The sequence below is a fragment of the Rana temporaria genome, chromosome 2 (genome assembly GCF_905171775.1).
Source record: "Rana temporaria chromosome 2, aRanTem1.1, whole genome shotgun sequence".
Taxonomy (NCBI): Eukaryota; Metazoa; Chordata; class Amphibia; order Anura; family Ranidae; genus Rana; species Rana temporaria.
Genome location: NC_053490.1, coordinates 30024544 through 30037814, shown reverse-complemented (window position 1 = coordinate 30037814; position 13271 = coordinate 30024544). Strand labels below are relative to the sequence as shown.

Genomic DNA, 13271 nt, shown 5'->3' with positions numbered 1-13271 from the left:
ATTTTTATTTTCTACGTTAATAAGAGATAGGAAATGTTTGGATTTGTTTTCTGTGTCAGTCATGGCAACAGGAACCAATGCCCTATGCTTCAATGCTTGGATAAAATATAAAATAATATATAATATAATATAATGTATAATCCTTTCTGCTGACGCAACACCTTACAAGCAACAACTGTTTAACCTTTGCACGAACTTCAATTATATCACCATGTCAAAAGGATTTCGAACACATTAAACAAAGAGCACAAATTAAATTCTGGAGATTACTTCAAGATGCAGCCCGAGAGCCGCAGGAAAATATCTCCCGGCCGGGGATGAGCCAAGCTCCCAGCTGTCAGTGATGTCATCTGCCCCATGGGACGTATACTTCACACCAGACCCGATTACCAGAGATCTGGGCTAAAAAACTGAAGGGCTCCTCCCAAATATATTCCCATGTCGATATTACATTTGTTTCATATTTACATTTAGTTATATAGCACATGCGGAATACTGAACTGAAACCAATGTAAGCTGTTATGTTTGCTAAGTGCTAACAGATAAATATGTAGATAGCTGGGATGTTATGGTGAAGCCGCTATTTAGACAGGACACTCCCACCCCCTATTCTTGCGCCCGGCCCCTGTAAGTACGCCCGGACATGTGAATTACAGCTGCGTCTGTGTGTTTTTTTTTTTAAGCACCTGATTAGAGCCAAAGGCTTTAATAGGCTTCAAAAGAGGGTGGGCTTGTGGTGCAGAGCATTGCTCCAGGAGCCCACCCAGGTGTTATAACAGCAAATTAATATTTGCTATTGAAACACTGATCCTCAATCTGGCAGATCAGAAGCAGGACTTTTATCCGGCCCTTGGAACACCATTTGTGATGGAAGTCACTAAAATGAATATTTTTGTATTATGTTACTTTTTTCCTGAGCTACTCAAATGTTGCCTTTCTTTCATTATATTCTTTTATTTCTTGATTTCTATATATATATGTAGAGAGTTATTATGTATGGGTATATACTACAAATGTTATTATCCTTAAATGAAGTGACAGAGTATATAGGGTTAAAGAACCTTCAGGAAATAATTGAGTTTTAAAAACAGATGTAATTTCCTCCTTCTCCTTCTTTTACTGAGGAACCAAATATGGCTCTGAATGAAGCCCCTGCGTGACACAAGGACTGTCTGTGCCAAAAATGGACTTGCAAGGAGAAAACCTCCTAAACAGCTGTTATCCCTCCCTTGTACACACTCCTAAACTCCCTCCTTCCGGCCCACTCCATCGACAAAAAGAAAGATGGCCCCCGTGAGTGTGAAGAGTGCCACAATGTCAAGAATAGCCTCACAGGAAGAAACCACCCTTATATGGACTAACCAATCAGTGTGTTCATGTGTGTGATGTCATTTTGTTTATAAAAGACCAATAAAGGTCCAGCCCCTTCTCTCTGATGCTGGAACACCGAAAGGAAGAGAGCTCTTTCTCAGTTCTTTGCATACTTTCACGATTTGGGTCAAACGGCAGGATGGGGTTTGCCCTGAAATTGTGTCAGGGGTCTCAATCCTTATCACATTCCTCCCACTGACACCCTTCCTCCTACTAACACCATAGATGGGGAATTCTTCCACCCGCTGACACTGTCGATGGGGTACTATTCCTCCCAATGATACCAATCACGGGTCACTATTTCTCCTGCTAAAACCAACAATGGGGCACTATATCTCCTGTTAAAACCAGTGATGGCGCAGTTTGTACTCCCAGTGATGCTGGGACATTTTCTACTCACACTGACCATAGTGCGGTCCACCTAAAGCCTAAAGTACAGTAAACTGGCCCTTTGTTAAAAAAGTTTGGAGAACCCTGCTTCAGTGTAACACTCAGTGGCGGCTGGTGGTAATTTTTTTTGAATGAATATTCGCTATTGAAACACTGATCCTCAATCCGGCCAATCAGAAGCCGGTCTGAGACCCGTTTTCCGATTGGCCGAAAAGAGCCGAGTAGAAGGCACAAAAATGTATTACAGTTTACACGTCTTTAAATGCGGTTGCATTAGTTTAATTTTTTAGGCTTTTTTCCCTTTATTTTCACCTGGTGATTAGCAAATAACAAGCTTCCTGTCCCTGGGTGACTTTGTTCAATCCCCCACTGTATCTATGGAGGAAGCCGTGGATGTCACCCTAGGCTAGACTTCGAACATATTTGTCTTTTTTTCGGTAAAATATGGGAGATAAAGAGATTCATTTACAGAAGGAAGATAACATTGTTTCATGCTTCCAATTCAACTCACATGGATTTAAAAGAACACTGCATTTATAGCAAGATCGATGGGTATTTTTTAGCCTAAAAAAACAAGAAAAAAAACCCTAATGCAGCAGGGCTCAAGTCCTGCGGGAACGCGTGGGAACGGAGTTCCTGCACTTTTTTCACAGCAGGAACTCAGTTCCCTTTGCAGGACTAGAGCAGCTGAGAGCAGCCAAACCGCCCGAGCCAATCCTTCACTAAGCGGCGATGCCCAGCTCGAGTCACTGTCAGGGGCAGGCGAACCTTAGTAATCCTTTATGTTACTGGCCGCTTCCTGTATATGGATTCATCGGGTAGTGTGCGGGTATTCCGTCACTTCCTCGATGCCGCAATGTCTCCTGGGCGCTTTTGTCATTGTTCCCAGGAGACATTGCGTAGGTCTGCCGCAAAATATCGCGGGATTTAGAAAGAACTTGCTTCTTTTTTCAACAAAACAAAACAAAAACATACGGTTTAGTAATTATGCATATGATCGTATCATTTTTTTTTTGGTGGGGGAGTGAATCTTGGGTGGGAGTTCCCACACTTTTTTCCCCAGGACTTGACCCCTGTAATGCAGCCATTGCATTTAACAACTGGTAAGCTGCTCTATACTAATTTTCTGTTCTTGGGTTCTTGTCGACCTTTAGGAATAAAAAAAAGGAATAGAACTAAGTGGATGGGTGGTAAGAAGAAGGTGACTGGGTATTGGTGTCTACCTAAGTAGAAGACTTCTGTATTGTTACCTGATAAGATAGGAGACCACAAAACCACAGAGAGCCAAGGCAAACACCAGGCCAAACACCAGTATGACAATCGATGGTTCAATACCTAGAAAAAGGAAGAGAGTTTCAGTTATTACATACATAATATCAGGCTCAGGAGCCTTCATAGAACATGTAATTTTATTTTATTTTACTGATTTGGCATATGCTGAGTGCCAGGCTTGTATGAACACAATGCAGAGAGAATAACAAATGATTGACTCCTTGTCTCTGTGATAGGCTACAACTGTTTCCCTGATTACTGTGTAGAACCTTCGAGGTAATACTAGACCCTATTCACACAGCTTTTTGTCCAGTGGTGGCTGGTACTAAAAATATTTTGGGGGGGGGGGGGGGCGCAAACAAACCCCTCCTGGTCTACAATCACCACGGTCATGGCTCCTCTGATACCCAGCAGCTTCCATGTTAACCCGGTCTTCTTTCCGGGTTCCGACTCCAAATCTTCAACCTCCTGACTGGCCAAACCTCCCAACATTCTTTATTTAAATTTATCATTGAAGTTGTTGACCGGGGGGGGGGGGGGGGTTGGGGGGATTCGGAAAGAAGTTGTTCAGCGGGGGGGGGGGGGTGGAGGGCTGCACGTGCGGGATCGGGTGCCGCTGCTCAAAGTTGTCTCTCACCTGTGCACAGCTGTGCTGGTCTCCCCTCAGACAGGATATTAAGTTGTTGAGCGGGGGGGTGACGCTGCTCAAAGTTGTCTCTCACCTGTGCGCAGCTGTGCATGTCTCCCCTCAGACCCCGTGCTCCTTCTTCTTGCACAGCTTCCTGTACGGGAAATTTAACCCATTCGTGGGACTGCGGGAAGATGCAGCCTGTGCGGGGAGTTCCCGCAGAAACCGTGCTGGTTGGGAGGTATGTGATTGGCCGGGATGAGAAGCCACATAAGTGGCAGGGTTTGGGGTGCAGAGCAATGCGCCCCGAGGACATCCTAAAACAAGCCAATTACAGCCTCAGGCTCTAATCACATGCTTGTCAAAAATGTATGGACCTAATAGACACCCATTAGTCTGGCGCCCCTGCACAGTGCATACACATACCTGTAGAATGATTTCTTTTTAAATACATGATAATATGACTGACATTTTTTACTTTAAGATGTTAAAAATTGTTAGTCATGTTATCATTTATTTAAAAATATATTGTTCTATTTTTAGCTTTCTTATTTGGCAAAACTTTGGGGGGGGGGGGGGTTGCTCTCCTGGGCTTCTGATAAACTGGCCGCCACTGGTTTTGTAGCATTTTCTCTGAAACGCAAAAAACGTTTAAGATTAGGAATCCTATTAATCTCAATGGGATCTTTCATATCTGAACAATGTCATTTGTCAGCTTTGGTGTGAATCTTAAAGCCTTGTATGGTTTGATTGTTGACAGGGGATTGTCTTTTGACAGGCTGTTGTCCTAAAATCAGACCATTAGAATGCTCCTTCTGACAATTGTTGTCCAATTTTCGGCCAACAAATGTTGGCTAGTAAATTTTTGGCGGACAACGGCTCCACGTCTGATTTTCGTATGGTCAGTACACAAATCTGTCACACTAAAGTCGAATGTACAAACACGCATTCTCGGAATCAATGCTCACCAAACACAAAATGAGCAGAAGGGGCCCAAAGGGTGGCGCTCAAGAGCTGAAATTCCTCGTAGTATGTCACTACGTTCGTGTTTGTGCCATGACAATTATGTAATGTTAAAGCGGTGGTTCCCCCTTAAAAACAACTTTTTTTTATTCCACTGGCCCCCCACATTACAATCGAATTAAGGCTATTATTTTTTTTTTGCTGCTGTACATACCTTGATACAGCATCTTCACCCGTGCATCCGGGTTGCGAGTCCCGCGGGAGTGGGCGTTCCTCACATGTGTTTGATTGACGTTTTTCGGAAAAACGAGCTCTCCCCCCGTCGCGTAAGCCGCGTCACGATTGGCGAAAGGAGCCGAACGGCGATGCGCATGCGCAGTATAGCGCCGACTCGCCGTTCGGCTCCTTTCGCCAACCGTGACGCGGCTTACGCGACAGGGGGGAGCTCGTTTTTCCGAAAAACGTCAATCAAACACATGTGAGGAACGCCCACTCCCGCGGGACTCGCAACCCGGATGCACGGGTGAAGATGCTGTATCAAGGTATGTACAGCAGCAAGAAAAAAATAATAGCCTTAATTCGATTGTAATGTGGGGGGCCAGTGGAATAAAAAAAAGTTGTTTTTAAGGGGGAACCACCGCTTTAATATGCAAGACAAGGTCCTGGCACACACCTTTTTGACAAAAATCAGACGCTCGGTTGGCCAACAATCGTACCTTGTGTACGAGGCTTAAAGTGGAGTTCCACCCATTTTTTTATGTTTGTCTGTGCTGCATACTCTAATCTCATAGTGTTCATAATGGACAATTTTTATTTAATTTGTTGCTTGTAAATACCTTTATTTTGTAGTCCTTCATAACTTCCTCCTCCTTATTTGCCTAGGCTATTTGCAAGGGTTTCTGGGATAGGCATCATGTTTCCCAGTAGTCCTTGCAAACCTGACTGAAACCTATTACATTGCTTGTGCACTGAGCATGTGCGACATATGCAAAGCTGAAATTCAGGAAGTCATACAGTCTGGCTTCATGATGCCCACACTTAAGATGGCCACGGTCTATTTCTAGATTATAAACTATTTAAATGCTGTAACAACCTAACAAAACGGACCTTTGTTTACAGACTAACTTTACTAGAATACATTAAGCTTGTGTATTACAGGGGTATTTATATTTAAAAAGTGAAATTGTGGGTGGAACTCCCCTTTAAGAAAGTAGATGAGCTCTTTGGGGCAGAATTGCGTGTTTTTGGCCTCGTAGACTTTAATGGGAGCTTATAAAAAAAAAAAAATTCAGGCCCTCCCATTTTTAGAAATTTAATGGGGCACAATCACATGATCCTGCTTCTGTAGTAATATGAGCGCACATACAAACATGCATACAAGAAGAAAACAAAATGTAAATCGCCTGGCTATTCAACACAAGTCCTCTAGCAGTGTTTCCATGGTATTCCTGTGCAAGTGCTTTAAATCTGTCATACCATTTAACCAGGACGCTTGTTGTGATTCACAGAAAAATTAGAAATGCCACTGAAGAGTCATAGGGCTAGATTCACATAGCCCGCCCTAACTTTGCGGCGGCGTAGTGTATCGTCTTTACACTACGCAGCCGTAAGTTAGCGAGGCAAGTACATGATTCACATAGCACTTGCCTGCTAAGTTATGGCGGCGTAGCCTAAAGCGGGAGGGCGTAAGGGCGCCTAATTCAAAATAGGCTGAGGGGGCGTGTTTAATGTTAATTTTGTTTGACCTGACGTGATTGACGTTTTTTTGGAACGGCGCATGCGCCGTCCGCCTACATATCCCAGCGTGCATTGCGGCAATGTACGCCGCACGGGCCTATTGGTTTCGACGTGGACGTAAATGACGTAAATCCCTATTCACGGACGACTTACGCAAACGACGTAAAATTTTCAAATTTCAACGCGGGAACGGCGGCCATACTTAACATTACTATTCCAGCTATTTGATGGAATATCTTTAGGCCTGATAATGCGTTACATAAACGGCGTATCTGTACTGCGTCGGCCGGGCGTACGTTCGTGAATAGGCGTATCTAGTGATTTACATATTCTACGCCGACCGCAATGGAAGCGCCACCTAGCGGCCAGCCTAATTATTGCACCCTAAGATCTTAGAAGTATCTTAGATAGGTTTAAGTGTATCTCTGTTTGAGAATACACTTAAACTTAGGTCGGCGCAGATTCCGAGTTAGGTCGGCGTATCTACTGATACGCCGGCCTAACTCTTACTGAATCTAGCCCATAAAGTGTTTGTTACCCCAGCATTTCAAATTCCTGATATGTGCCTGCTGTGTTATGTACTTGTATGGAAACAAAATTATATATATTTTTTTTTATATTTATATACAAATGTTTGCCTTTTATTTACATTTTAAACTGAATGGGTTGTTTTACAAAGTGATCGTTTACAATCACTTTAATCTTTACATTTAAACTTTCATCCGACCGACGTAAGTTTCCTACGCCGTCGTATCGTGGGCGCATATTTACGCTGGCCGCAAGGGGTGCTCCCATTGATTTACGATTTGAATATGCAAATGAGTGAGATACGCCGATTCACGGCGCATTAATATATGCGGTTTACTTAAGTCGTACGTCCGGCATAAAGTTAAGCCGCATAAAGCAGGTGTAAGTCAGCAGCATCAATGCAAATGGCTGCACCAGGGAACACAGCCGTGGTTTTTTACGTCGTTTACGTAGTACGTGAATAGGGCTAGTCGTAGGTTACGTTCACGTCGCAGGCAGTGATCCGTCGTATCTTAGGGAGTAGTTTCGACGTGATTCTGAGCATGCGCACTGGGAAGCGTTCCATGGGACGGCGCATGCGGCGTTCGTTTTTCGTATCTTGATGGCGCTCGGCCCATCATTTACATGGGGTCACGCCTCATTAGCATGGCTCACGCCCACTGCCACTTACAACGAGTTACGCCGAGGGAACCCAGCCTAGATTAGGGAGTAAGTGCTTTGTGAATACTGTGCTCGCCGCTCTGCACTACGTCGGCATCACTCTACTGCCCCCACCAGCATCCTCGTTGAGGGAACCAGGGAGTGAAGCATTGCGGCTTCACTGCCCGGTTCCCTATGGCGCATGCGCGAGTCGCGCTGTGCCGTGCTCACTGGTCCCCGCTGTGTTCTGGAAAACAGGTGTTTACCAGAACACAACGGGGGGGGGGGGGGGGATCTGATGTCCTGCCCACAGTCTACCCACAGACTGTGTGACTGGAAGTGGGTGCACTTGTTAAAGAGTTTATTGATCCACACTGCACCAAGCCAAACTTATTTGAAAGCTGCATTGACAGTCAGGGTAAATGGTGCAATCCTGGATCTACTAATGCAGTGGTCTCCAAACTGCGGCCCTTTGTTTGCCTTTATCCAGCCCTTGGAACACTATTCCATCCACTGACACCAACAATGGGGCAGTATTTCTTCCACCGACACAGATGATGGGGCAGTATTCCTTCTATTGACACTAACGATTGAGAACGATCAGAATTCCTTTCATTGACACCAACAATGGTGCAGAATTCCTTCTATTGACACCAACAATGGGGCACTATTCCTCCCACTGACACCAAAGATAGGGAATTGTTTACTCCCACTGAATGCCATGACATTTTCTACTTAAACTGACCCCCTAAAAGTCTGAAGGACAGTAAACTGACCCTTTGTGTAACAAGTCTGGAGACCCCCATCCTAATGCATTCCTTAAAAGTCAGCAGCTACAAATACTGCAGCTGCTAACTTTAAATATATAGGGCCAGATTCACGTAGAATCGCGGCGGCGTAACGTATCGTAGATACGTTACACCACCGCAAGTTTTAATCGCAAGTGCCTGATTCACAAAGCACTTGCGATGAAATTTAAATAGGCGTGTGCCATTTAAATTAGGCGCGCTCCCGCGCCGGACCTACTGCGCATGCTCCGTTTCGGAATTCCCGCCGTGCTTTGCACGCAGTGACGTAATTTTTTCGAACGGCGACACGCGTAGCGTAATTCCGTATTCCCGGACGGCTTACGCAAACAACGTTAATTTTTAAATTTCGACGCGGGAACGACGGCCATACTTTAGACAGCAATACGTTTGCTGACTAAAGTTAGGGCACCAAAAACGACGACTAACTTTGCGACGGGAAACTAGACTAGCGGCGACGTAGCGAACACGAAAATCCGTTGTGGATCGCCGTAACTCCTAATTTGCATACCCGACGCTGGTTTACGACGCAAACTCCCCCCAGCGGCGGCCGCGGTATTGCATCTTAAGATCCGACAGTGTAAAACAATTACACCTGTCGGATCTTATGGATATCTATGCGTAACTGATTCTATGAATCAGTCGCATAGATACTCTGAGAGATATGACGGAGTATCTGAGATACTCTGTCGTATCTCCTTTGTGAATCTGGCCCATAGACACTTACCTGTCCAGGGCGCCCGCGATGTCGATCTGTCCGTCGGCTCTCGTGTGCTGCTGCCGCCATCTTCGGTGAGGGAATCAGGAAGTGAAGCCTTTCGGCTTCACTTCCTGGTTCCCTACCGTGCATGTGCGAGTCACGCTGTGCATTCCCACTGGTCCCTGCTGTCTTCTGGGACCTGTTTGTTACCCAGAAGACAGCGAGGGGGGCAGAGTAGGTGCTGGACATGGCATAGGTCACCGCGATCACTGCAGTGATTAATGCCTGGAAGTGAGAGCAAATACCTGGATTACACTGGTATCTGCGCCCTCCTCCCCCCTGAAATGTGACACCGGAGGGGGGGGGGGATTCCAAAATGCGGAAGTTTGATTTTTGGGTGAAAATACGCTTTAAGTAGGTGTCCTTGCTGGCAATAGATCTCTTGTAGGACAGCAGTGGGAATTAAAAACACTCATTTGAGGTAAGTGATAACAACAAATGGTCAAATTGTTACAATATTGCACAATCAATGACATGAAAGTTTTTTACCTCCAATGCAGAGCGTGTCCGGGTCAAACCAACAGCTGGAATCTGCAGTCGGCGGCGTCCCACCTGGAAACCGTATAGTCTTTCCTAAAAAGCGCACTAAATTGGTGCCAACTTCCACTGAGTAGGTCGGGAATAGCTGGTTCATTTTCCCATCAGTGTCTAAGACTACAAAGCTGCTGAGCCCATTCCCCTTGCCATCTGTATACAACATATGTGTGAATCCGGGGTAGTCCAGGTTTTTTGTGTATTCCACAAGATTGGTTCCCGACATCCAGGCCCCTTGTTTCCAGGCGCTGCTCATGGCTTTGGCCAGTAAGTAGATAGAATTATAGATGGTTCCAAACAGCGGCGAAACCTGTTGGGTTAAGTTGATTGGTCAGTCTAATCTCAAATCACATGCATTCCAATTTTTCTGTGTAGGCCCCATTCAGACCTGAGCATAGCGATTTCAGGCAGAAAGTCGCGTGATTTTACCATGTTTTTGCCGCGATTTTGACACATTTTTGCTGCAATTCTGTACAGGTCAAAAGGTCACCAATGTAAAAAGCAGAAAAACGCCTACAAAAAAAGTTCCAGAACTTGTTTGAGCTTCAGGCGTTTTGGGGCTTTTGGCTTCAGGCGTTTTGGAGTAGAGATGTGAACCATCCCCATAGAGAATAATAGATTTTTTCCCCTCCAGCGTTTTGTAGCTTCAGGCTTCAAGCTACAAAACGCTCAGGTGTGAATGGGGCCTTAGAGGTAACAATTCATTTGAAATATGTATATTTGCATACGATTGATTTTGTCAGCTTTGAAAATTACTGATGAAAATTTATCACAATTATGATTTTGTTACCAACACGTTATATTATGGTAAATTCCTGTATATATCATTCTGTTGGTAATATTTTCCCATTAAATACATAGGGGCAGATCCACATACATATGATGCGCCCGGCGCAGATGTCAGATACACTACGCCGCTGTAACTTACTTTGACTTGGTTTGAATCCCCAATGAATTTGCGCTATAAGTTACGGCGGTGTAGTGTATCTCTCGCGGCGTAAGGGCGCGGAATTCAAATTGGGCGGGTAGGGGGCGTGTTTCATTTAAATGAAGCGCGTCCCCGCGCCGAACGAACTGCGCATGCCCCGTCCGTCAAAACTCCTGGGGAGCATTGCTCCAAATGACGTCGCAAGGACGTCATTGTTTTCGACGTGTACATAAATGGCGTCCAGCCCCATTTACGGACGATGTACGCAAACGACGTAACATTTTTAAAATTATACGCGGAAACAACGGCCATACTTAACATTGAGTACGCCACCAGATAGCAGCTTTAACTATACGCCGGAAAAAGTCGAACGGAAAGGACGTAAAAAAATGCGACGGCCGCTTGCACGTTCGTGGATCGTCGGAAATAGCTAATTTGCATACTCGACGCGGATTACGACGGGAACGCCACCTAGCGGACGTCGAAAAATTGCATCTAAGATCCAAAGGTGTACGAAGACGTACGCCTGTCGGATCTAACCCAGATGCCGTCGTATCTTGTTTTGAGGATTCAAAACAGAGATACGATGCAGGAATTTTGAAATTACGCCGGCGTATCAATAGATACGCCGGCGTACTTTCTTTGTGGATCTACCCCATATTCTCTTTTATTATGTCACATAGTTTACCTTGTTATAATGTATGCTATTATCCTTTATTTTTCATATATTTGTATGATTGTGTACATTGTGTTTCCTTTTCAACCTCAATAAAACCTAATTGTGAAAAAAAATAATCATTGGTTAATTACTATGAGTAACCCTTTAGACCCCATTCATAGTGGGTCGGTTTGCAAGCACTATAACGCTAAAAATAGTGCCTGCAAACTGACCTGAAACAGCCGCTGCTGTCTCTCCAGTGTGAAAGCCCAGAGGGTGTTCTGGTAGTAGATCATAAGCTTAACTGGTACTGCGGCACAACGTCCTAGCCTTCTAGAGCCGCCAGAGGGCATGCATGTACGTCCGCTGCACGGCAGGGCACTCGATGCGCGCGATCGCATTCATGAGCGCCAGCACTAGGATTTGTGTGTGTAAACACACAAATCTCTGTTCTGTTAGGGCAGAGGAGACAGATCATTTGGTCCTACTAAGTAGCTTATCAGTGCCCATCAGTGCAGCATATCAGTGCAGCCTCATCAGCGCACATCAGTGAAGGATAAAAATTACATTTTTACAAAATGTTATAACCAAAACTAAGAAAAATGTTATGGTGGTTCTGGTCAATTGGCAGATTGCTTTAATAAAGGCCTGGATTCCTTTCCTAAATGTACATAATATAACTGGATACTAATATTTATTGGTAAAGTTGATTCAGGGAATGTCTGGGTGGGGGATTGCTTTCCTCTGGTTCAACTGTGAGTATAGGATTGTGCATATGGAGGTTTTCTATTTGTATTTGTGTGTGTTTTGTTTTTGTTTTTTAGATGTTGGTTGAACAAGTTGGTTGAACAAGTGTCTTTTTCAACCAGATTAACTATGTAACTAGGTACCTTGTATACTTGATTGCAACCAATTAGCTGTGCTAATTAACAAGAGACCCTATTGATGATATTAAAATGTACCAAAGAGGATTTCCTTTATAAGAACAGTGGGCCAGATTCACAGAAGAGATACGACGGCGTATCTCTGAAACGCCGTCGTATCTCTCAGGCTCCATTCACACCTAGGCGTAGGGCGTACAGGCGTTTTTACAGGCGATTTTTACCGACGTTTTTGTCGCGCGTATATGCGCGTTTGCGCGCGAATGCACGCGTTTTCGCACAGTGGCGTTCGACGTTTTTGTACTTTGTCTTTTTCCATATTAGCCAATAAGAAAAATGATCATCCCTGACATCACTTGTTGCTCTCCTAGGAATTTTTTATTCCTCTTCCTGGGATTTCAGCAACACAGGCGTCAAAACGCTTGTACAAGCGCGTGTTTACGCGCAATACGCGCGTATCAGGCGTTTTACATTGACTTCAATGTAAAAAAAAAACGCTCAAATACGCGCATATCGCGCGCTAGGAGCGACAAAAAAGGGTCCGGAACTTTTTTGAGCTACAGGCTACAGGCTACAGGCGTTTAGGCGTTCAGATGTGAACCATCCCCATTGCCTTTCATTACTTTTCGTCCCTCTGGCGTTTGTGCGCGTCGCGCTACAGGCGTAAAAACGCCTAGGTGTGAATGGAGCCTAAGAGTATCTATGCGACTGATTCATAGAATCAGTTACGCATAGATAGCCCTTAGATCCAACAGGTGTAATTGTCTTACACCGTCGGATCTTAGGATGCAACACCTCGGCCGCCACTGGGTGGAGTTTGCGTCGTATTCCAGCGTCGGGTATGCAAATTAGCAGTTACGGCGATCCACAAAGGTTTTTACCGTCGTTACGTCGGCGCAAGTCTTAGTTTCCCGTCGCAAAGTTAGGGGTGCTATTAACCTCCCTGGCGGTCTTCCCGAGACTGACACGGGGTTAGATTTTCTTGCTACTATCGGTAACCCCGTGTCAGTCACGGGCTTGCCTCGCTAGATCCACAGGCACTTTTTACTTACCTTGTCCCTGGATCCAGCGATGCCACCGCGCTGTGTGAGCGAGCGGGACCTCGCTCGATTCACATAGTGCCTCCGTGTGACGCCGATCTCCGTTCCCTGCGACGTTACGACGCACGGGGACGGA

At 45.1% G+C, this 13271-nt stretch overlaps 1 protein-coding gene across 2 annotated transcripts in view; it reads right to left on the bottom strand.

Moving 5' to 3' along the window:
• Positions 1–13271, bottom strand: part of LOC120928919 (retinal guanylyl cyclase 2-like) — a 193641-nt gene that overhangs the window by 95797 nt on the left and 84573 nt on the right. For both annotated transcript variants that reach the window (XM_040339999.1, XM_040339998.1), the window contains exons 4-5: positions 9584–9938; positions 3012–3096 (exon numbers count right to left, since the gene is read on the bottom strand). In XM_040339999.1, the coding sequence (XP_040195933.1) occupies positions 3012–3096; positions 9584–9938 (440 nt within the window). The remainder of the gene's footprint in view (positions 1–3011; positions 3097–9583; positions 9939–13271) is intronic.